This window comes from Tamandua tetradactyla, chromosome 2 (assembly GCF_023851605.1).
Source record: "Tamandua tetradactyla isolate mTamTet1 chromosome 2, mTamTet1.pri, whole genome shotgun sequence".
Lineage (NCBI taxonomy): Eukaryota > Metazoa > Chordata > Mammalia > Pilosa > Myrmecophagidae > Tamandua > Tamandua tetradactyla.
This window is the reverse complement of record NC_135328.1, coordinates 140,371,548-140,396,404: the sequence shown is the minus strand read 5'-3', so window position 1 is coordinate 140,396,404 and position 24,857 is coordinate 140,371,548. Positions and strand designations below refer to the sequence as shown.

The window sequence follows — 24,857 nt, the reverse complement described above, 5'->3', positions numbered from 1 at the left end:
TCTTTTCTCAAGGTTCTTCTAAACTGTAACTAGCAAGTAACCAGTTCCTTTGTGGCAACTGAAGCTGTAAGAATGACATTTGGGAGATGATAGAGATAGAGATAGAAATAGCACCCAAGCAAATGAATGCAGAAGGTGTTGGAGTCCCTAATTCCAGATGCCCTTGAACCCAGCTGCACCCCAATTGGGTGGTATTTTTGTTTTTCAGTTCTTCCTTTGATTTTACACTCTCCTACTCTTCCAACACATTTCCTTTTTGTCTGAACTAGTTAGAAGTGGATTTCTGGCACCTGAAACCAACAAGTGCATGCAATAAACAAAAGTATATTTGTAAGTACTCAAGGATAAGATCAGTCCAAGTTGTGAAATAAATGAAACCACTAGTATTGACTATTTAATGGCTGGCTTTAGGTGTCTGGCCCTTTTCAGGACAGAGTGAGGGAGGACCAAATCAACAACACAGCACCAAAAAATCAAAGATGAACCAGGATTATTGGTTCAGATCCTTAGATCATTCTAGTTAATTAAGGAAAAGGAATTTGTCTCCTCGGCTTTCTGTAGAAACAGACAGTAATGAATTGTTCAAACCAAAATCATGACCTTGAAAATAACAAGTCTCTTTTCTCATTCATGAATGTGATACCCAGGAAGACATTTTACAAGGGGATGAAAGTAAAGATATTTTCTAACTCAGTGAGCTAGAAAATAATTCCTGTGTTAATTTGGCAACCTGAAAGTACCTGAGCTCTGCTAAGGAAAAAAATCTTGGTGAATTAGTAGAGAAACTCTACAGAATAATCACTCAAATTGTGGGTTTGTGTTCACTGTAGCCAATTTCATTTCAACAAATGTTTCACTGTAATTAAAATACTTAGAAATATTAGGACATGCTTTAATTATTCTAAGAACATTTGACAGTGAATTTCAGAATGATCTTAATGAAAATATAATTCATCCAAGTAAAAAACTCCAACTCAAGATCCAGTCAGTCCTCTTATCCATGTCCCTACTGAAAGTGTGGGAGATTGCATTCGCCATTGGCAAATGTGTGTTTCCATTGTGCTTGTATCTGGCCTGCCCAAGACAGTGTGGTAAGCAGTTTCCGAACGGGCCATTTTCAACCTCTGGAGGCTGGTGGGGGAAAGAAAGAGTTCTGAGGTTGACATTCAGACTGACCATAAGATCATGACACTAACTTATTATTCAAAAACAACAACAACCATACTGTATGCTCTGTACTCTAATTGAAGTGAGAGCTATGTTCCCATTTCCTGTAGGATGAGTGATAGTGTTACAGTATTTTAGACCTTGAGTCATTTGATCATACATGCCTGATGCTTTTAGATGACTCTAGATTTTGGATTGTTGCTATAGCAATGAAAGCAGCATTTTTGGCATGGTTTTCCAACCAGTTAGAATCTCAGTGTTTGTTGTGGGTTTGGTATGAATTGCCAAATCACTTTTCAGAAGTATATCCATGTCATGACCACCAGCAGAGGGGGAGCAAGTGTCCCAGCTGGACTTCTGCTCACCCTGCCTGTTAGCACATATAAAGATGTCTATCATGCAAGCATCCGCCGTGGTGTCCCATTGGGTCAATACAAATTTCTTTGATTTGATGCGATTGAACATTTTTTTCTTATGTTTCTTAGCTTTTTTCTTTTCTTTTTTTCATGTTTTGTGAATTCTTAGTTCTTTTATTGATTTGTGCAGGTTCTTTATATATTAGTAATTCTAATCTTTTATCTGTCTTATCTGCCACATTTATTTCCCCCATTTGTTGATTACTTTTTCACCTTGGTTCTCATAGTTTTGAACCTCAGATATTCTCATACTTTCTTCTTCATGACTTCTCCCATTGTGTTTATGTTCAAAGTCCTTCCGCATCCCCAAATCTGATTGATTACTGACTTGTGCTCACTTGTGGGGATAGCACAAATCCTCTTGATTCACTGCAGTGTGGGGACATATTTGAGGTAATAAAGTAAAATCATATTAATTTTGAATAGTGATTTCATTCATGCTATTATAGAAAGAGACAAAGAGAAGAGAAGAGGACAGAATGGAAGGGCAAATATCTATAGTCCTTGAGACCCAAATGTGTCTGTTGGCTCCTGTGTCTCTGAGTTGAAGGGAAATCCAGTACTGACTTGCCTCTGCCCATCACAAGGCTTCTGAGTTTCAGTTTATTTTTCTGGCCAGAGAGTCAGGAAATAGCTAGAGGCCTGGATTTACTAACCACACCTCCAGTGCAAGTCACAATCTTTCCTATCTCACCAGACCATCCTGGGGATTAAGCCTCTGGAAATCCAGGGCTGAAATGAAGGTGGGTCTTTTGGAGAAGGGGAAGGATCTGAGGGAGAAGCTGGGCATTCCAATTCCTGACATCTTTTCCTTCTGATCCCCATCCCTTCCTCACCCTGCCTGCCCCCAACTCTTGGACCCTGATTTGCAAGGAGTAGGAAAGAAGGGCATTTTCAGATTTCCACTCTCAACTAAGTGGTTGTCATAATCTAACCACTCTGCTCTTTTTTCTCTTTACTTATTAGAACCTAAAATTTACACAGAAAGTGATAAGTAGAAAATAGTAAGGATCAACCAGGGGAAATACAGATCTTATTCCAGTAGAGTTTTCCCATGACAGGCTTGTGTCTGTAATTAGGGCTTCAAATGATGGCCTAAATGGAAAGCAGTGGTCTCTATTACACTTACTCTAACCCTTAGGCCAAGAGTTCAAATACTTCACTCCCACAGATTCCCAGGGGCGCTCTGGAGTGCTGATGCGTTATGAATAGCTACTGAATGGGAATATAAAATGGTGCAGTCGAAGTGGAAAATTATCTGGCAGTTCCTGCAAAAGTTAAACACGAAATTACATATAACCCACTCCTAGATATGTCTCCCAAAGAATCGAAAGCAGGGACTCAAACAGAAACTTGTTCACTGATTTCATAGCAGCATTTTTCAGAACTGCCTAGAGGTTTAAATGACGCAGTGTCCAGTCAGAGATGAATAAACAAAATGTGGTATGTACACACAATGAGGTATTATTCAGCTGTAAAAAGGAATGATGCTTTGATACTTATTACAATAAGATGAACCTTGAAAATATGATGCTGAGTGAAATAAACCAGACAAAAAGGACAAACATTGTCTGATTCCACTTATAGGAAATATCTAAAATAAGTGATTTCGTAGAGACAGAAAGTTTCTATGGGGGAAGAGGAATGGAGAGTCACTGCTTAATGGGTACAGAGTTTCTGTTTGGAGTGAGGCAAAACTCTTGGTAATGGATGGTGGGGACGGTAGTCCAGCATTCTGAATACAATTAATACCACTGAAGTGTACACTTAAAATTCATTAAAACTGGAAATTTTGTGTTTTATGTATGTTATCATTAAAAATTAAAAAGAATATTTATTGAATAAAGAGAAATTTAAATTATTTCCTATATTGACTGTAGTGGCATAATTCAGACAAAAGAGCACTAAAGAGCTAGAAAGGTTCTAGAATCAACTCTGCTACAAACTTGGTATGTGATTCATTAAGTCAAATCAATCACCTGTTTCCTAACCTCATAGAACCATCTACAAACAGGGCTGATATGACCTATATGAAAGCATTTTAAAACATGACACAGAAATATGCAAATGTGCAGCATGGTATGTTCAAACAAAATAAAATGTTTCCTTGGAGTCCTAAGCTAGCCAATCTATAAAACTCTGATGAAACAACAATGCATGAAGTAGTTTACCCTTTGCATTTTTAATTTGTGAATCCCAACATATTAACTTACAGATGTTTTTGTTGTAGTCTGAATGCTAAATATAACACCTACAATTCTCTTCTGGGATGAATCTAAAAGACTGGATATTGGTATCTATGTCAGGGTTTCACTGGTCAAGTCTAAAAAAAAATTATAACTTTAGAAACACTTTCCATTTTAATCATTTCAGTGAAAGGAGGAAATAAACTCCCAGATGTGCAGGCTAACTACTTTTAGTACGAAGATGCCACTAAATGCCTGAATCCTATTTTTCTTGAATTTAATCGTGTGAGATATTGGTTCCGTGTTGGAGGCTGGCGCTCATCAGCCTGAGGTCAGGGCTTTGCTTTAAGGTTGGTTAAGTTTACCATGTTCTCCACCCAAATTGGTCTGCAGCAGTCTAAGAGGGGCAGGTTTCTAATTCATTACCTTTACTAGAAAAATTAAACATGTGAACAGTTTGATGGTGAATAATTCCATACACTTAACAGCAAATCAAATAACAAGTGCTGCAAAAGGAAAGGCAATATAGGGCCTAGAAAGAAAAAAAAATTTTTGAAAGAAGTAAATCCTATGCAGAATAAATTAGAACTGGGCTTCCCCACCTTTTTTCCTATCATGACACAGAGAAAATGGCTAGGTTTATGTAGCACTCTGGGCTGACTGCAGGGAATTTGGAAACTCAGTCTGAGCTTGGAGGCCACACAGAAGGCTGAGGGTATCGACGTGATGTCTGCTGGGAAGCCCTCCTTCTGAGGGTAATGAAATAGAAGAACTGGTAAGCCATTACTCAAACAACACCTCTCCACATCCCAAACTGGATTCATCTGCTGCCCCCTGCCCCTCATTGTCTGCTCCTTGCCCCACTATCCATTGATATCACTTGCAGCTCTACCCAAACTGGAAATCCTGGAGTTTATGCTGTATTTTCCCTTCACTCTTTGTTTAGTCCATTTGACCCAACAGGCAGTCTCCCATTGGTTGAAATCAGTCATGAAGAAATCAGTCTTCAAATTCTACTTCTCCCCTTCTTTTTCTCCAGTCACACACCCCAGCCCATCCTCCAGAGCCCACCCTGGGATAACTAAAAGCTTCAAGGTGGGCTCTGCTTCCAATTTGCCTTGCTTTCCCTGACCTGGAGTATCAGGCACACTCAGCATTCCACTCAGGTGCTTATCTCTTGTGTGTCACCTAATGGGCAAACCCAACTGAGAGGTAGCAGGTAAGTGAGTCCACACAAGGGGTCAGTTTCTCAGTGTGCGGAACCAGTGAAGAAATAATGGGGGCAGATTGCAATCTGCCCACCTGCCTCATGTTACTTTCCTCTTCTGAAATATCCAAGGGTTCCTCATTTCTTCCAAAATCCTTAGCATTTCCAGTTGCATCTTGCCTTCTTCAAGCATTGGAAAGAGCATGGGAATTAGATTCAGATATGAGTCCTGGCCCTGCCACTCCCTGTGGGTACCATGGGTTCATTATTTAACTTCTTGGAGCCTTCATATACAAATGTATATACAATGCGCTCTTGCAAATCTGCTGAAAGGACAGAGTGATCTCTTCTTTCCTTATATGGGCCCTGCTCTTTTCAGCAAATTCTACTATTTCCCAAGGTCTAGCTCATCCCTCATGACACCTTCTCCTCACTCCGATTTTCACTGTTCACTTCCCTTCTCCAAATTTAGCGCGCACTGTGTACCTTTAGATTGTTGTACATTAAAATCATTTGAATTGGGTGCTAAAGCTGAACCTAGCTTGAAAACTGGATGACACTGCTTTCGTGAAGTTTTCGCACCTCCCTTCTTTTCACAGTACCCACTTCTTACCTTTTAGGCGCAATGGCAGTATTGCGTGATGAGGTGACCATCAAGCCATCACATGGGTCACCTCTGGGTGATGGACTCAGAGTTTCCATAATGGTGTAATCACACAACACACTCAGGGTACATGATCTGATAAAGACTGATCTCAAAAGTATGATAGTAATTTAAAAATAAGGGTGACAACCAAATCGGATCACACGGCCTGGGAAAGATCATGCCTCTGGCTAGGTCACAGTGTGTACGTTGTCTTTTAAATGCACTGGCCATGGGCATCAGTTCCCTCTGGCCCTTCCTACTCTACAGCATTGAAGAAGGAGAAGCAGGTATTGCAGACTAGTTAAGTTTGGAAATATTTGGAGATTTCCTGAGTACATTGTTATGGCTACGGCTCCCCCTAGTGTAACTAGACAACACAGAAACCGGGTGCACAGACGACGAGGCTTGCTTGGGAGCTGTGCCACCTCCTCCTCAGTCTACTTTCCTTGGACGACGGGGCATTTGTTTACGTGGTTCTGCTTTTGTCCTGAGTAACCAGGCACAGGCTGGGGAGGAGATGGGGGCAGATGCCATTTCTTCACTCTGATCTGCGTGCTGATGGTCGTGGAAGGAGTAAATTGATTTGAGATGCCTAAATAATAATAAAGAGCATAAAAAAGTACTTTCATGAGGTAAAAGAGAATAAACAAAACTGCAAGCAATTTACTAAGAATGTTGCTTGCCGCCCGCCTCTACTATTTCTCAAAGTGTTTACCATCTGAAAATCTTTTTCCTTATGCAGGATCCAGAGGCATGCCATTTTCAGGGAGAGCCCTTCTTGTCTCTAGACAGTGGACACAGATCCTTCAGAAGCCCTCAAACGAACCACAGCGGAAATAAAGAAGCTCTCCCAATGGGGAAAAATGACTTACATGAAAACAACTTTCTCAAAGCATAATCCCTAGAACACTAGTTCTACAGGACATGAACGGATGTTAAAGGATTCTATGACAAGTTATGAGAAATATGGACTTCATTAAAGATAAACTGATCTTTTTAAAAAAAACTGCAGGACTTCTCAGAGCCTTTAATATGCCACCATGCTGTGTGACTCCAAGTGATTTCCTTCTCATGTCTATCTCCCACATGTGGTTCATGCATTATCCTTGGAGAATCACTAGATGAAATTAGAATTTCAATAATTTCCAAACAACGATGTAGAACAAATAGGAAAGGATCTGGAAGGGAAAGGAGAAAAAGAACAGCAAGTTTGGTACAAGTGGAAAACAGAGCACTGGGAAGTTTGTGGCCAGAGTCATAATTCTCTTTTGCATGTGAAAAAAAAATCTCCACGTTCAAGTCTCCACCCACGGAAATCCTAGTGTGGGTCAGAAGATGGAATGCGTGGAAAACATCACCAACCCACAAAATCACGACCAGATTTCTCACACAAAGTCAGAGCACGGACACCACTTCTGAGAATGAGAAACACAAGTTCAAGGGAGGTACGGTACTCCAGAGAGCCAGTTTTACCTTTTGTTAGCAGTACCACATACTGTCAGGCTTTCAACTTCTATGAACACTTCCCTTGCACACAACATGTACTAATAATCCACACAGATGTTTCAGACTCGTCACTATTAGTGAGAGGACCCCAGATACACAGGGTACTTTAAAGAAGTGTGAGGAAGCCTGCACCCTGTACAGACTGCCAGTGAAAGACTAATCCTATAACTCACAGCTAGACAAACTCCTCCCCACGAGAGTGTCAGAGAAAAATGGGAATCCACAGAGAGGACCGTATTGGATGAAAGCACCAAAAACACACCGCAGAATCCAGGCCAGGAGGTGGGGAGGCGTGTTCTTCAGAATAGGTTCCTGCTTTATTTCCTCGGATGCATCTCCAGAAGAATGTGCCTGTGCCCACAGCTCGATTCACCTTTCAGGAGTGCTGTCCCCATGGCACCAGCCACAGGTGACACGGGGAATGTGGGACTCTCCACAGCTGGGAGGGCGCGTGGCTCTTGGGTTCTTAGCAATGGGGCTGGGAGCCCCCATTGGGAGCCCTGGTTGAGAGGCAGGGTATACAGCTCCTCTCAAAAGCAGTTCTTGGTGGCAGGCACTTCCATTTCCTGAGGGAGCTGATGGGCTGAGGGAAGCGTGGCCTTCTCTCCCCGCCATGGTGTGCAGGTGTCCGTCGATATTGGTGCACTCTGCAAAGGGAACATCATTTGGCAAAAAATGTTACTCTGCCTGCTGTATTCAAGGCTCCCACTAGACTGGATACTGTGAACTTTGTTTACACCAATTTGTGCAAAAACAACTGACAGCCTTATACTGTCAGTGAGTTAGTAGGTCATCAAACCAGTGCTGAGTCATGGGGAATTGGCCGAGCTGTGGTCGAGTTCCAGGCAGTGGGACTCATCGATCTGGCCACGGCGCTTTCGGAAATACGTGTTGTGGAGGCCACGTTTGCACCAGCCAAAAGGTGGCGATGATGGCACCGTAGAGTAAACACAACGTAGAGGCGATATGCCATCTTCTCTGCCCTGACGGCTTCAGCCTTACCCATGCTGGTCGTATCTAAAGGTCATCGTCTCGAGGAAGCCCCTGAACTTTGATTGGTGGCCAAAGATAAAATTGAAGGCCACACGAAGACCAGTGAGGCTGTTCTGCTTCTTAAGAAATTTAAGGCCTGGAATGATATCGAAATGGTCTGTGCCTCTCAGTGAATGAGAGCTGGCAAGGGCAAAATGAGGAGCTGTTGCTGCATACAGCGCAGGGGGCCGTGCAGCACCTATGCGGACCATAGTATCATCAAGGCCTTCAGAAACTTTTCCCGGAATTACTCTGCGTAATGTAAGCAAGCTGAACATTTTGAAACTTGCTTCTGGTGGGCATGCAGGACACTTCTGCATTTGGACTGGAAGTGCTTTCCGCAAGCAAGACGACCTGGCGTAAAGCTGCCTCCCTCAAGAGTGACGACAGCTTCCCCATGCACAAGATGATGAACACAGACCTTAGCAGAATCATGAAAATCCCGGAGATCCAAACATCCCTCGGAGCACCACGCGGGAAGATTCATCGCAGAGTCCTAAAGACAAATCCACGGAAACGCCTTGAGACTCATGTTGGAACTAAACCCATATGAAAGACTATGTGCCAAAACACCATCCTTCGCCGGGCCAGGAGTCACAAACTCAGGGTTGACAGAGCTGCAGCAGCTTTAGAGGGCAAATCAGATGAGAAGAGGGTTCCAGGCAAGAAGCCTGTAGTGGGGACGAAAGGAAAGAAGGCTACTGGGGTTAACAAGCCACAGGGACAGAAGGCTTTGGGAAAGAAGGCTGCAGTTACAAGAAGCCAGCAAAAAAGAAACTTACCACAGAAGAAAAGAAGCCTGCTGTGAAATTGCTTATTTCATAAAACTCAAAATCATTTTGGACATATTATTTTGAATAAAGACCAGATTCAGATAAAGCTAAACAAAACAAAACAAAACAAAAACAAAAAACAAACAAAAAGCAGTTCTTGCTTTTCGGGGGACAGCCTGTGTCCCTTCCAGCAGTCCAGTGGGAGTGAATGCAGGCACGGGAAGATCAAGGGATTGACTCAGAGGCCAGTGAAATTGACCAACCGTGGCTGGACCTCAGAGACCCTCCAGCTGTGTCCCTCCTGTTAGTTGGTCCCGTGGGGCTGCGGCCAGACCCGAAGGGTCCCGGCTGCCTCCCTCCCTCTTGGAGTGGGCCAGGCCACAGGACAACGTTGGGCTGCCCCGGTGCCTGGAGAAGACACGTGCCTCTCCCACCTGCTCCGAGCACAAGGCGGGGTGGAACCAGGGAGCAGAACTCACTTTTTCCTTTGAAGGGTGATTTCTCTTTCCTCATTTTTTTTTAAGGGAACCCCCATGTTTACAAACTGCAATTCCAAAATGCACACGTGGTCATTTCACAATTCCGTGGCCCCCAGGCATCTACAGTGTGGGTGTCAACCTCCCTGCTGCAGGAAGGACCCCCCAGGAGGACAGGTGTCCAAGCAAGGGGGCAGCCAGCTCAGGAGCTTCCTCTGGGGCCAGGTTCCCAGAATAGGCCCGCCCTCAGCCTCAACTCATTCTTGGGCTGCCTCTTGTCTATGCGTTTTTTGAGGTGGGGACTTCTGAAACTTTTTATAGGGAGTGGGGCATGATGAATCTCCATTTTGCCTTTAGGAAAAATAATACTCTTATCATCTGAGGCTGACAAATTTGGCCTAAATCTGCTTATCAAGAAATCAAAACTTCTGTGTGGCCTTTGAATAGAGAGAAACATCTAGAACATGCTGCACTTGTTTGGGCATCTGCTTTAGAGAACTTGAGGGACTGAACACTCTGAGGCAGCATCCACGAGGAGGTTTGGAGAAGCAGGCGTCCAGGTGGGCTAACTGCACCCCATCATTTCCATCCCACCCATGGATGGCCAGTGGACATTGGCTCCATGTCGTCAATCTCAAGTTTTAATTTGGTAGCTACACAAAAGATGAGTGGAGCCTCAGTGGAAAAGTTCAGCCTGTGATGTATTTGCTACTCCTCTCTGGACATTGGTCAAGACCAGAAGCCTGGACCTGAGGATGGCCAAGCTCAACAGCAGCAGCTCTGCGAGTCTGGGAGTCCAGGCTTGCTTCTCTCCTGCTCAGGGTTAGTGCCACTGCTCTAACTTCTGCTGAAAGCTGGGCTACCCCACAGTGACTTTTCTGTACTTGGTAAAGATGCTCCATGTGGTTTTCTTACTAGACTAAATTTTGGGTGTGAGCTTAATAAAAATTTTTCTTTTACTGGTTTCTTCATCATTAGCTGTGAAGCATGTCATTCTAGGAAAATAAATCCTCTTTGCTTTTACTTGAAGGGAATTTCATAATTTTGACCCACAAGACTATTTTTTCCTGAACGGTTATGGATCATCATTCCACATTTTAAGGAACACTGCCATTATCTATAAAATTCATTTAAAACCGAGTAGCTTATTGGCTAAACCTGCAGGTAACAGCATATTTAGAAAGAATCTTAAACTGACCAAGGACTCCAGATGTGCACATTCCACTTTTTGCCTTAAAGTTCATTCAGGGTCAAACATCATTTGACCAGGTTTCAGAAGAGCAAATTAAATGATAAAGAAATTTGTCATCTCATTGCATGCTGTTTAAGTTTCTCAGATTCTTACTTGGAATAAGGAATACTAGTGCCGAATGGGCTTTTTCTTTCACTTAGTACCATGATTCTTTTAGCTTACAAAGTAGTCACATATGTTTGGAATGGAATGTTCAGTTAAATTAATTAGTCTGGAAAGCCTGAAGATCTCTGCACCCCACCCTCCCCCTTCCTCTCTCTCTCCCTCTCTTCCCCCTCCTTCTTTTCCCCTCTCCTTCTTCCTCCCTCTCTCCCTTCCTGTCCCTCCCTTCCTTCTTCCATCTTTTCCTCCCTCCCTTCCTCCTTCCCTCCTTCTCCCACTTTCTCTCCCTCCCTCCCCCCTGGCCCAGCCCTGCTCTGCTTTCCCTCTGACTGTTGGCTGCAGCAGTGAAGTTTCCCAGGGAAGACATTTCTGGACCAAGAGCGTTCACAGGGGAAGTCAGAGCCATCCAGCTTTTGAGGCTGTACACATCTGAGAAAGAGACCGGAGCACCTGCCCCTCGCTCTCCCACATTACTGCAGATGTGGAGGGTAGATCCTCCACATCAGCCATCAGCGGTTCTTGTGGAAGTCCTTGGCACGGAAATAGCAGCAAAGTCAGTTGTCTGATATTTTATATACACAACTAGATGATTGAGGGACTATCTCTTTTTTTTTTCATTCAGCTTTTCTGGTGTCATATGATTGCACGAATGTAAGTTTACCTCTTTTAAAAAAATGCATCTTTTCAAAATTACGTCTTGAGGGAAAAAAGCTTAGCCAATTACCAAGGCTAAGGGGGGCTGTGAGGAACTACAGGTACTTTTATTTCCGGCTATCTTTGAAATGGAAAAACTTTTTTTTTTACTTATTTATATTAATTTATTTATGTGGGTCATGAATAACTTAAGGAACACTTCATCTCAAAGACAGATAGCTTTTATTTTTGCTAAGCTAATGTTTCAGTTCATATATATCTTTGAATTTCCATTGATGTCAAACACCAAGTTTTTTTCTTCTTAAAAAAAAAAAGATTTACAAGCACTTTTACGGCACCCAAGGAAAGTAGGTTGAAGGTTCATAATAATAATTTTCCTTTTAGAAAACATCCATCAGACCAAAATAAAATCATTTTAATTAACTCCTTCCTGAGTAACTAAAACCTTGGAATGTGCTGAAAGGTTACAATAAATAAGGCAGCCAAAGAACAATCAGCTTAAAATGTATTTTTAAATTAAACTATGTAAAATGTACAATATATTTCATGAAGTACAAAGTGTGTCGGACCCAGAATCAAAGAAACTTTGTCATGTGAGCCAAACAAATTGATGAAATACCTTGACTTCCAGGCAGAAGAGGCAAAACCCAGAGGCTGTTCGCTGGGTCAAAATAAAACTGGCATGGAGGCAGGCCATGGTGGCTCAGCAGGCAGAATTCTCGCCTGCCATGCCAGAGAGCCAGGTTCGATTTCCGTGTGCCTGCCCATGCGAAAAAAAAAAAGAAAACTGGCAAGGAAGTCAGTCAGCATCTTTTGTTGTTAGGTCATAAAATGATCACTGTGGAAAAGAAACATCTTTGAACACACAGGTAGAAGTGCCCATGTGAACTTGTGAATTTTTTTAACAAGCAATCATCTTATATTCTGACCACAAGCAGAGAAAATTTAGCTTTTTTCCTTCTCTTTATATTCAAACTACTTTTATTTTCAGATTATGAGATTGCACAGTGTGTGAACTAATCATCATTCTTTATATGTAATTTCATAGAAATGAGTCCCAACTAACGGGCCACAGTTCTCATTCCCGTTTCTAGCGGGACAGCTGCTCTCTGAGCTGCTCTGTACACCTGCCTAAGGTTCTGATCTCTCTAAACAGGAAAAGGACATTTCCTCTTCTACCCGCACGTTCCCTGGGGCAGAACGAGGCCCACTGTAGAGAAGGGCTGGGTTTTTGTCCTTGGATTCCCGTGGGGTGGGGCCTTCTGAGCACACCTCAAGATAAAGTAGCTTTAGTGTATATCCGACAGGTTCCAAACGCTTGCTTTCTATCTTTCCTACTGTCCAATTTCAGTGAGGGAAGAAAAAAATTGTAGGGAGACATGTTGGTTTCTGAAAAGTAGAAAACATGTAGCTATGTAACTCAGAGTCTTATTCACTATGAAATGATTTCTAGCTTACCCCTTGCTAGTCCTTTTGAAGGGCTGGCTGGGGGGCACGAAGCTGAAGTGGGCAAACTCTACTGCACACACCCTCCCACCTGCTTCCCTCCCACACCCCCTACGCCCTGCTTCTGACCCACCCCGGGGTATGTGCGTTTTCCGGGGACTCTTTAAAGGTGAAAATATTTCAGAATCCCAAGGCCTCGACTTCTAATGACTGAACCAAGGCATTACTGACAGGCAGCAGGTCACGTGCTGGAAGGAGAACGGGGAGAGATACTCTGGAGCAGTGCTCTTGCCTAACATGTACCCAGATCACATGGTGGCTGGTCACCGACTCCACAAGCGGGCCAAGCAGCCATGACCAAGCTCTTGCTTCTTCTCTTTTTGATGTTTCTAGTGCAGGTTCTCCAGAGGGAGTTGGTCCCCTAAGAAATAGGATTCTAGTTCTACTGTTGCTTGCACAGAATTCAGCAGTTCTTACTGAAGGCAAGTGGCTCTTATGGGACTGGAAGGTGAAGGGCTGCAGGTGTTGTGGGGCTTAGCTTGGTTCCAGGGTATGCCTGATAGATTAGGTGGCCACCCTAGTTTAGTGATGCATGGACAGATTGTGGGGCTCAGCTTAGTTTCAGGGGGGAGGGGTGCACCTGATACATTATCAGGAGCCAACTTGGTTCTGGGGTGTGCCTGATATTCTACAAACCCAGCCTGGTTCGGGACTTGATAGATTATGCACTGTCTGTGATCAGGCTTAGAATTTCTGCCACAGGAGTCAACTGCCAGAGTCGAACAGTTTCTGGGGGCTTCCTCCTGGGTGGAAAGGACAGGCCCACATGCTTTTCCTGACACATCGTGACTCCAGATTTCATCTGTTTCGCCTACAGCCCTTCTTATGCCACAAGCCCTCGTTCCCCTGCTACATTCCTTTACTGTCTGTTAGAACAGTGCTTGGAAATGGGGTGTTTCAACGGAGCTTGCCATGCACGTTGACCCTTGAAGGGAGCTTCAGGCTCTGGACTGCTAGGGGACCCGGCACACACTGACTTGCTCTTTCAGAGAGAATGACTGCTCCTGGTGGAGGTGTCCCCTGAGGTAGACCAAAGGCAGAATTCTATGCGCTTGGGTGGAGATCACTTTGATGACCTCTCTGGCTCACCTTCCCCTCTGAGATCCTTCCAGAGCAGATCCCCTGGTCTCCAAAGTGGGTTTGTATAGCTAATGAAATATACGAGTCTGGATGTCCCCTACCACTGAGGTAATATTTTCACAAGCCTTTTTACAAATGATAAGTTATTGGGCTGTGGACTGTATTTCTCTCCTTCCCCCCATTATACCAGGAAAAAAAGCTATTTTATGATACGATGTCTTGAGATGAAGCTATCTAGTATACCAGGGATGGCCCATGGAGCCAAGAAAAACACATCGTAGAATTCAACAAATGGAACCCGCGCAACTGGGCATCTCCCAATGACCCCACCATGTGGGAAGGTTTTGCTCTTTCTAATGCAGCCAAACATTAACCTAGCTGTTTCCCCCACCCCCTGCAAACAAAAAGCTTTCCTGAAAGGGAGATAAAGCCATTAGAAGTGGTGCACTGCTTGCATCACCTCTTATAAATATCTTCTAACCACTTCTCATCATCTTGCTCCTCATCGTTGATGGGCTCCTCAGTGTCCAGTGGGGTAGGGATGAAGAACTGTGGTCTTGGAGGGGGCTTGCCCACGTGGGACTTGAGTCCAAACTTGCGCTTGAGCAGGTGGAACTGCTCCCGGACGTGGTGGTAGAACTCATACTCATACCTCATCCGCTGGTAGAGGGTCTGCACGGCCTCAGGGGAGGGCACGGTCTTCCTGACGGTCACAGTCATGTTTCCGAGCTTCCTGTGCTCTGCAAGAGAAACTAAGCATTGGTCCAGATGCTTTAGTTCAAGACTGTGGCTGAGAGGTCGGGATTTGGGGGATGATTTTAATTACTGATTCATATTCCTTTTTGCTTTCTGGGATAATGGAGTAGACAGAGGAAAATACTGAAATCCCTAAACTATAATTCAGCTGCCCTGCTGTCTGAAATGAGTGTAAAAGCCCTTATCTTGTGCCTTTGTGACTGTATGAGCTGTTACGTCCTTTATCCAGTCATTTTCTTACAAGGCAAAGGCCCTAATGCTAATGAAGTCAGCCATTAACTAGCCTCAGCCCTGGATATTTGTAGATCATATCAGCTAGATTCTGCTATTGAAAGATAACTTGTCTTCCTTCCTTTTGGCTTATACTTTTAGTACTGAAGTGGTAACTCTCCCTCCCCTCCTTTCGATGTATGTTCTCCTATTAAAGTGATGATGATAACACTGTCCCCTTTCCTGCTTTGCAATCAGAATTTGAAATGACCTCATCTCCCCTTGCTAAAATCCTTAAAAACCTTAAACCCCCTAGACTTGGGGAGACAGATTTTGGGCCATTAGGCTGTCTGCTCTCCTTCTACATGTGTAGTAATAAACTTTCTCTCTTTGAAACCCCAGTGTCTCAGGAATTGGCTATCGAGTGTGTTGGGCAGAAGAATCCACGGTCTTTGGTAACAAGAGGAGTAACGGGGAGCACGACATTACCCGGTGACTTTGGCAGCACTGAAGAAAGAAACTAAAGATCCGAGTAGTAGAAGGGAAAGTGGGTTTGCAACAAGATTTGCAAAGACGTCACCATAGTCTGGGGCTTAATATAAATATTAGTCACGAAACACAAACCACCAGATTTCCTTTTCTTGGGGTGTGAACTGTGTAATTTGACCGTAATTTAGTTGCTCCCTATCAGTGATACATTTAAGTAAATCTACCTGCTTTTCTTCTTTTACTTCTTGGAAAAGACAAAGTACTTCACTTTCAGAAGAAAGCACATGGAAAAGCTGTCTCACCATTTTCTATTCATCCTGATTTTTTTACTAAAATTGTTGTCACCAAATTTAAATAGGTACATTATTAATCAGCACTCCAAATGGCTGCCTACAACATCACCCTAATGAATAAAGACTTGCCTTTTTTTTTTTTTTTTTTAAGGATATTTGAGATACTTTCTGAAGCCTCCAATAGCAATTCTAAAGGAGGGATTAAAATAATTCATTGAAAAATCGTGGTCTTATCGAAATAAAGGCATAGTTTTTCAAATTGAGTCTCTTGAAAGGTATACTACACAATTTGGATATATCAGCCTATAGAATTTTTTTTTTTTTAAGCTTAGCATAGGGTAGGTGATGGTGGTGCAGTGGCAGAGTTTTTGCCTGCCATGCCGGAGACCCGGTTCACTTCCTGGTGCTTGCCCGTGTGAAACAACAAAAAACTTAGCACAGATGCTTTTAAATTGGGTTCATGATAGAACATTATGAACATCGGTCTTCTCTTCAGGTATAACTTTAATCTAGCTTGCTGGGGGTAGGACATGTTAATAGGCCTAAAGTGTAGATATTCCCTTACATTTTTAAGACACAGAGTTAAAAGAAATCTTCTTAAAGAGAGACAAAGTACAAACAGTTTTAACTCAAACATTGAAAAGCACAAGAAAAATAATTCATTCCTTTCTAGTATCCTACAACCCCTTTGTCTCAAAGCAAGCACCAGCCTAAATGGTGTAACTTTGGAAATATATTCATTAGTTTAACTATTTTACATTTCAAAAAAGAATGTAAAGCGCTTTACAAAAATAGGAACACTGCAATTAGCTAAATAGCTACAGGAGCTGGGCAAAAAGAAAAAGGAGGGCAGGCGAGCAATGGGGAGGGAGGTCAGTGCTAGGAGAACTGTTTTCTCTCTCCATAAGGAAGGAGCTTCCAAGAGTGACACTCCCGCTCTCTCAGGACAGTGGGGGCTTCTCCGAGCCCCTGGGAGAGGGGTCTGGACATGGTTCCCCCACGGGAGCCCATGTGCCCGCCTGCAGAGAGCCGGCCCTCCCACCAGGGAACCTGGAGGCCAGGCAGCCAAGCAGTCCATTTCCCCTCCCACCTAAGCACTGTGCTCCTTCTTAGCTTTCACGGGTAATAAAGCTGGTGTTTGCATACCCATCCATCTGACACCTAGGCCTATTTCTCACCTAGCTGGGAACCCAAGCAGGGAAAATTGAGTTTATTTTTTAGTCCCTCAGATCACAACGGTGAGTAACATAAAATGCATTCTGATGTTCTCCTTGGGCAGGAGGTGGGACAGGAGTTTGGCTCCAAACATTTTAGCAACCAGCAAAATAATTTAACATGTTACATTGTTCTTAATTTTAAACCAATCTATTGACAATTATTTCTAGTTATGAAACTGTAGAGAAATGTCATGGAAATGAATTTTCATAAGCAAACACTTGTAAATAATGTACAGCAAGCGAATCAAATACAGGTATACCTCGGATATATTGCAAGATTGGTTCCAAACTGCCTCAATAAAGCAAATACTGCAATAAAGCAAGCCGCACGAATGTTTTGGTTTCCCAGGGCATATAAAAGTTATGTTTACACTATACTGCAGCCTATTAGTTATATAACTGCATTATGTTTAAAAAAAACAACAGTGTATATATCTTAGTTAAAATGTGGCATAGAGAAACAAAGTGAGCATGTACTCTTGGAAAAATGGCACAGATAGACTTTGCTCAAAGCAGGGTTGCCACAAACCTTCAATTTGTAAAAAAAAAAGAAAAGTGCTATCTGTGAAGACTAATGAAGTGAAGTGCAATAAAATGAGGTATGCCTATAAACACCCTGACCACAAAAACACCCAAGGAAAGTGCCCATTGGATATCTTAGATTTTTTTAAAAATTTTTTTCAATTTTTTTTCTTTTAAATTTATTTTTTAGTCTTTATTTTTAGATTTATTATAGAGCAAGATAACTTCCTAGGCTAGTTTTTCAAGATAAATCGGTTGCAAAATGTTAGTCTGCATAATGGACTGAGGTGACCTGCTGTACAGCATTATTAACTTCCAGCCAGTAAAACCTTGGGAAGACCTAAAAAAACGAGAGCATAATGAATCTTTTTCTGACGCACTTTGGTTATGATTAGGTAGCTGGTCAATTATGTAAGAATAAAATTAAGTTTAGCTTTCACACCAAATGGTGCAGGATGAGAGAAAAGGAACTAACTAAAGAAAGGGCTGCAAGACAGCTCAGACCGGGCTTGCAGGCAGGGAAACGAGAAGCCTAGTATTGGTGCTGAATCTTTATATGGGTAAAAACAAATTTAAATAAATAACGACCAGGGTCTCTGGAATGTAAAGCGTAATCAAAAGTGGGGACTCTCGGTGGGAAATTTGAAATAGTTAGGCTGCTCAGATAGGAATATCCAATCAGCAGAAAAACGGGTAAGGGACCTGTGTGCTAGGCTTAGGGAATAACTACTGCCTCTTTCAGTTGCTTGGGGCACCAGCCACCACATTTTGGTTGAGCACCTGTTCTTGTAAGATCGTAAATTAATTCTTTTCTTCTCCACAGTTGGGTAGCGGATATCCTCCTTCAGGTACGGCTTTCTTTGTAACAATTTCTATAAATCTACTCCTAGCTCATGGTAATAAAATTCGGTTGCCTGCATGTTCTTCTCTATGGCTGGGGTAGGGAGCGGATGAGGGGACGGGGTGCGCAGAAGGGAACCGGCTCTGTCAATAGTCATTCAGTACAAGTGAAAAGACGCAGTTACACCATTGATTAACTGTTTCCTGAAGAGATGGTAACGGTCCCAGTTGTCCCATTTATGGGTGGTAATGCTACCATTTCAGGATGACTTAAGATGTCCTGAGGATAGAGCTGGACGTAATATGCACTCTTATTTATTCGTCACAATGACCCCTGGATGGAATGGCTGTCCTACAGAGGAGGGCATCGAGGCCAAATGAGACCAGGGCTTCTGCAAGGTCAAGCAGCCGGGAGGTGGCTGGGCAATCGCTGACCGCCCCCTCCCACCCTCACTGTGCTGCTGCTGGTGAGGACAAAGCAGCGGCCTTGTTATGGCTACTCGTGCCGTTGTCCTCAGGTGACAGTGCACCACAAAAGTCAATGATCAATCTGGAGCTGGCCATCCCCTGCCAAGCAGAGAGCCCAGATCATGCAGGACCCAGGTATGTGTTTTTGAGGGAACTGCTGTTAAGTTAATAGGTTTATCATTTGGAGGGAGAAAAGTGTTGATTAAAAAAAGAATTGGACCAGACCACCTCTGGGTCTAGTCAGCAAGACTGACCGACAGAGTTTATGAGGAAAACGCCCGTGCCCACTGCTATTGAGAGAGGCTGTCAGTCCCACCGCAGAGGGAGGATGTTTTCCTAGGGCTGTGTGTCGCTCGAGCTTGGGATGATGTGTTTTTGGGAGGCAACATTATTCTGACCCAGTGTGAGGCTGAGCTGGGCCTCGGGAGTCTGGGAAAAGTCCGCCTTTTTGGACAACCATTACCTCAACCTCCAATTGTCCAAGCTGGCTACTGGAGGGCACGGCTGAAGTACTTATTCTGTCCACATTTTGTAAGGCAATGAGAAGTCTTCAATAAGATTCATGTTTGATACGGTCCCAGGAGGCCTTTCCCAACCCAGTTTTATTTTTTCGAACGGGAACCAAACCCGGGTCTCCGGCATGGCAGGCGAGAACTCTGCCACTGAGCCTCTGTGGCCCACCTCCAACTCAGCTTTAACTGTGTGTCACCTTACTACCCAGAGGAAAGGGTTTTGGCTTTCTGATAATTCTGGTCAGAACAATGCTGGGAGGCTGAGTCCTGTGGCTGCTGGAAAACTCTATGGATGGGACTGAGTTTTAAGTTTAGAGGTAAGGGGGATTTTTTCATTTGTGGTTATAAGAAAAGGTTTTTCAAGAGATCCTTTCTTAAGTAGCAACACATCACCAGGAGTGGTCTATACTTACCTCAGTTCCCCTTACCCTTCTTAGCTCCCTAAATCCCCAAAGGGACAGCTGCTCCAAGATTCTTAATAAGAACCACTTCTCAGTAAGGTCTGGTTGTGCACTGCTTCATCCATCTCTCTTCACCACCCCCATCTACCTCCTCTCTTCTGCATTGCCAGCCTCTCCCTCTGAACCAACTCCTATCCATCAGAAGGCACACATGCCCACATCTTCACCTTCTGAAGAATATGCTCGTCTCCACCACTCCTCCAGCTTTTACCTTTTCTTTTTCCTCCCTATCACAGCCATGAAGAGTTGTCTGCATTTGTTATCACCAAATTTTCAAGTTACATACACCTAACTCATCAACAACTGGTTGCTGTCCCCTCACTACTCCATCCAAATCACTCTTGTTCCTTTGATACCCTGTGGGCATTTCTCGGGCCTTCTATGACCTCTCACATAACCTCCAAGCACTAGGGATTGTGCTCTAACTGGAAGCCCCTCCTCCTCTGGCATCAGCAATGCACTTTCCGGCTTGTCCTCTCCTCTTGACTGCTCCCCTTCCAGCGTCTCCATGACTTCTCTTTCCCTGTTGTCCTTCCAATGTTGGTGATTCCCAGAGGCTGGTTCTGGCCTTCTTTGCTTCCCCTTTCATACTTTCTCTGGGGGGTATCATCCAACCTTCTACTCTCGAGTTCTCGTTCCATTGTGCACAACAAAACCAAAAGTTTCTATGAAATGATCACAGCTCTTTTGGCTTTTTGCTTCCCACAGAGCTGCCAAATTCAATAGGAAGGTTAATGGTATTGCCAGAGGGTTATGTCATGGCCAGAAATAGGAGTGCTATTTTGTGGCAGGAGAAGCAGAGATTCAGATCCAACTAACACTGAGTGCAAATACATATTATGGGGTGGATTAGGCACAGACTTATGTTATTTTATTTAATATTCCCAATAACTCTGTGAGGTACAAATCACGTCCCCTGTTTTGCAATGGGGAAACAGAAGTCCTGGGGGATTAAATGACTTATCAAAGGCCACACAGCTGGGAAATAGGAGACAGAGCTGGGATTTGGACTTGGGGCCTTATTGTGTTGAGGTTTTCCTTAACTACAGGGTGACACCAGTGAAGCTTTTGTGAGCGTGTCAAAAATGACCACCTTCATATGGAAAGGCAAGGTGGCAGCTTGTCTTGTATAGTTTGTAGAGAATTCTTAACATCACATTTCAAGACATATGGTTATGTGTCTTGCTGTACAATAATCAGTGCTATGGAAAAGTCATTCCATTGCTAAGTGTCCCAGATTTTTGTAAAATGCTAGATTTTCCCTCCAAACAAAATAAAACTATGTGAACAGGAATCGGACTCTCTCCAGATTGTTTTAATAGCACTTCTAGAGGAAGCTGCTAGGATTTTTCAGAGACTGTTTTTTATTTCAGTCACAAAACAATCGTGCTTTAAAAATATAAACTCACTAATAACATCCTTTAGGAAGTGAAATAGCCCTCACGTATGTTGTAGAAAGTTATCATCAAGAAATGCAAGCCTGGCCCTGGGAGCACCTGTGAACCTAGGAGGAAGTGAGGCACTTGGAGGGGCTTGCGTCTCTTGTACACAATGATGAACATTTCACCAGGAAGAGACACATACCGAGCTCCTTCAGAAGGCAAGTGGCCTAAGATCTGATTAGTTGGCCTGCAGGGTAGTTTTTTGTTTGTTTTTTAGAAATTAACTTAGTTGTTTTAAGACTTGCTTGATTTCACATGGAAATCTGAATTTCTGGCTTCTCTCAAGATGCTTGAGGCTATCTTTTCTGGAGTTGAGTATGGCTGGAAGAGGCCAGTTCTCTTCCTTTGTCTTAAACCCTAAGTGCTAGATTGTTGTTTTAGCAATCTAGCAAAAGGAACAATCTCGCATACTGCCTGGATGCTGAAGAAATTTGAGTTTTCTGCTTCTGTTTTAAAGGTTTTGAAATTCTGGGTTTTATAAACCTAGGAAGCAAGTGTAGGGTAAAAATTAAGGATTCTAGTAGGTTTGATCTGTGGGTTCAATGCCACCTTCCTTCATTCTTTCTGGAAATATTTGTTGAATAAGTATTCTGCACCAAGATGTATAAGGGTGAATGGGAATGCGCTTAACAGGAAATTCCCAAGGGAGCCATGATGCTGGATCCTTAGCAGTCTACCGCACATCTGGGCTTTTCCAGCTCCCACTGGGCTCTATAAATTCCAATGTTTAGCTTTTTGGTTTGGTTGCCTTTCAGAACGATAGTGCTGACTGCGTCATATTTTTCTGCCCCGTCCTTTAATTAATAAATACATGTGGCACAGAAAAGCTGTGGTTTCACGATGCTTTTCATTGTTCTTTACTCTCCAGATAGTCCAAATATTCCTTTAGTTATTTTCATGCAGAAATTTCCTTCAAAGCAGGTGCTGGTATTGAGCTGGGAAATGATTAGAAGGAAAAAAAGAAGAAAAAAAACATCTTCCACTTTTTGAACAGCAAAATTAAGAGTGTGTTTTCCTGTTAGATATGTCTAAAGTCAGTCCCAGCAGGAGGACCATGGGGTTACCTGGGCGCCTTTAAGGAGGGGGTGGCAGAGACCCCACACAGGGGTTGTATTCCTGAGTGGGAAGCTGACCAACAATAATATAAAAACCTGCAGTTGGTCACCCATGGCTGGTAGTGTAAAAAGCAAGAATACAATGACATCAGTAGGAAGCCACTGGGTTGGGTCAGCTTTCTCTGTTATTTAGAGCTTTGCAGATCATGTTCTAAGCAGCCACGGATGTGCCCTTCTTACCCTCAGCCCCTCAGAATCACCATTTTGAACAGAATCACCTGTGCAAATGGGCTCCGGGGATTAACCCAGCTTTCTCAGAGCCCCTCACCACCTTCTGCCAATTGCACAGATGCCGACAACTTGGAAGGTCACAAGACAGGCTCAAGGTTGTAGAACCACAGCCTCAGTGGAAGTTTTGAGACTAGAAAGCAGGCTCTCTGAGTCTCAGTCTAGTGCCTTTTTGCTACATCACTAGCTACTCATTTCCTTATTGAGTGGAAATCTATAACCACCCACTTCTCATTGCCTGGTGTGTATTCTGGCATGCAAGGGATCAGTTAAAAGAAGGGCTTGAGTGTTCTAAGTGGAGGGGAATGCTTTGGTAAGTCTGGCAGGACCTGGTGAAAAACTCATAAGCAAGCACAAATGTTTTCAGACTGAGAGGGGCTGAAGATTTTCAGTCTTTTCATTCTCTAGCACCTAGCTCTAGCCTGGCACGGAATGACCTTCAATAAATGTTGGCTTATTTGAAGCCTGTACTTTAAATCCATCTGTGAGGATGGGTTAACCCAAAAGGCAACTTTAGGGTGTTGACTATACCTTTTTTTGCTAAATTCCTTCCTTAGCTAAGGGCCCTTCCTGAACAAACTTTCTGTTTATAGAAATCAAATTTCTTTAGAGTGGGGTGATGGAAGAGGATGGGATCATAGAGAGGGGGCAGTACTTGCATTTTCTGTAGCCACTCTATTGGGGAATACCATGTTTAGGGTGACAGATCACTTACACATACTAGGCAAGGCTTAAGAAATTCTGTGACAAGGGACACTTTCCACAAACATAAATTCATATGTAGAAAGACATAATATATGCCATGACCTGAGGCTAATGAGGTCATGTCATGTGCATCCTTTACTACAGTCATTAACTAAAGACATCCAAACACTGTTGGGGCGGAAGGATATTTGTGTGCTCTTTTCTGCTATATTAATGCTGTTCGACTACTTAATTTGCCAAAATATTTGGTGCTTTTTTTGATGTTGTTTTTCCATTAGCAAAAGAAAATGTTTTATTTAGAAGCAAAACATTCATTCAGGTCATGTCCACCTGACCCAAGTGTCTTTGCCATGAATACAGTTGTAACTCTGAGTCTTTGGCTCTTCTGGAACACTCCCTGGCGTCAGAACTTAGGACAGGCCTCTGGGGTAACCCAGAGAGTTGGCGTCTCAGGGAATGGCCTGCAAAGGAAAAGTTTGCCAGAGCCCATGGAAATACTCCTCTATTTAGCTCTGAGTACACCCATCTGCCTGGGGTGTGACTGCTAGAGGGACCCACGCAGACTTCAGTCTGCCAACTCTTGGGCTCCTTCCAGGGCACCTCCAAGCAAACGCTGGGGATTTAACTTCTGAATGCCTGATCAATACCATTGACAGTTACCTGTTTGCATGCAAGATAGTTGCAAACAGGAGGCTCTGAACATGGTCACGAGCCAAGGTCATGAGTAGCTTTCCCTTTACTGCCCAAGACTGGAACAGTTTTGCAAAAGCAGTGGCTCTTTCTATCTCTGCTACATGGGCATTGCATTTGGAGTGGTTTGTCATCTTCAGTGCTCTTAAAAGCCCTTTCATGTAAATAAAAAGGAAATCACAGAGCTACCCCTTGAAGTCCCCCTTTCCACCCTTCTTCATCTGTCAAATGTATATAATGGAAAAACGATGTAGCCCTGGCTCTAGGCCAAAACAAACGATCTGAAAATACTGTATAAACCCAGCTGTGGCACCAGAGGACGGGGGCCTGGCTTTATGACCTTTGGAAGATGGCTAGCCATGTGCAAAATAACAAAATCTCACCACCAGCTTGCAGCTGATTTTGAAGCGGAGTGGGTTTTGGCATTCCTTTATTTGATCTAAGAGAATGAACACCCCACACTGACCAAAATCCCCTTCCCCCAACACTCTGGACTTGTTTTAACCTGGTCCAGCAGAGACTGTGCGCAAGAAAGGAATATAAGTTTAAAATAACCAGAAGTGTGACCAAATTTTACCATTGGGAAAAAAATTAAGCGCCAACAAAACACAGACATCCATTCCTCAGCTTCAGGGATGTCAAGGGCTGCTAAATCAAGAGACTCTCTGTCTGAAAAAAAAATGTGCTCACGAGTACTCTCAGGTTAGAGTACAACCAGAAATTTCCAGCACATAAAGGAGATAGAGCACACCTGGTTAAGTCATGGGCAGGTGGGCTGAGGTTGGCCTATCAGTGAGAGAGAGAGAGAGAGAGAGAGAGAATGCATCTGGCACACTCTGAGGGTCTGGCCATCGTAGCACGCCAGCCAGCCTCTCCTGAAACTGTGTGAACACAATGCTGTCACAG

The 24,857-nt window shown here is 43.4% G+C and overlaps 1 protein-coding gene and 1 pseudogene across 2 annotated transcripts in view; one reads left to right on the top strand and one right to left on the bottom strand.

Annotated features, from left to right (window-relative positions):
* Positions 1-7,735: 7,735 nt before the first annotated feature.
* LOC143673995 (large ribosomal subunit protein uL4 pseudogene) lies at positions 7,736-9,040 on the top strand (annotated as a pseudogene).
* Positions 9,041-11,622: 2,582 nt separating this feature from the next.
* Positions 11,623-24,857, bottom strand: part of UST (uronyl 2-sulfotransferase) — a 387,032-nt gene continuing 373,797 nt past the window's right edge. The window contains exon 8 of one of the 2 annotated variants that reach the window (XM_077149209.1): positions 11,623-14,743. In XM_077149209.1, the coding sequence (XP_077005324.1) occupies positions 14,460-14,743 (284 nt within the window). In that variant the 3' untranslated portion in view covers positions 11,623-14,459. Of the gene's footprint in view, positions 14,756-24,857 lie in introns of both variants that reach the window. The other variant, XM_077149210.1, reaches the window with a different exon arrangement.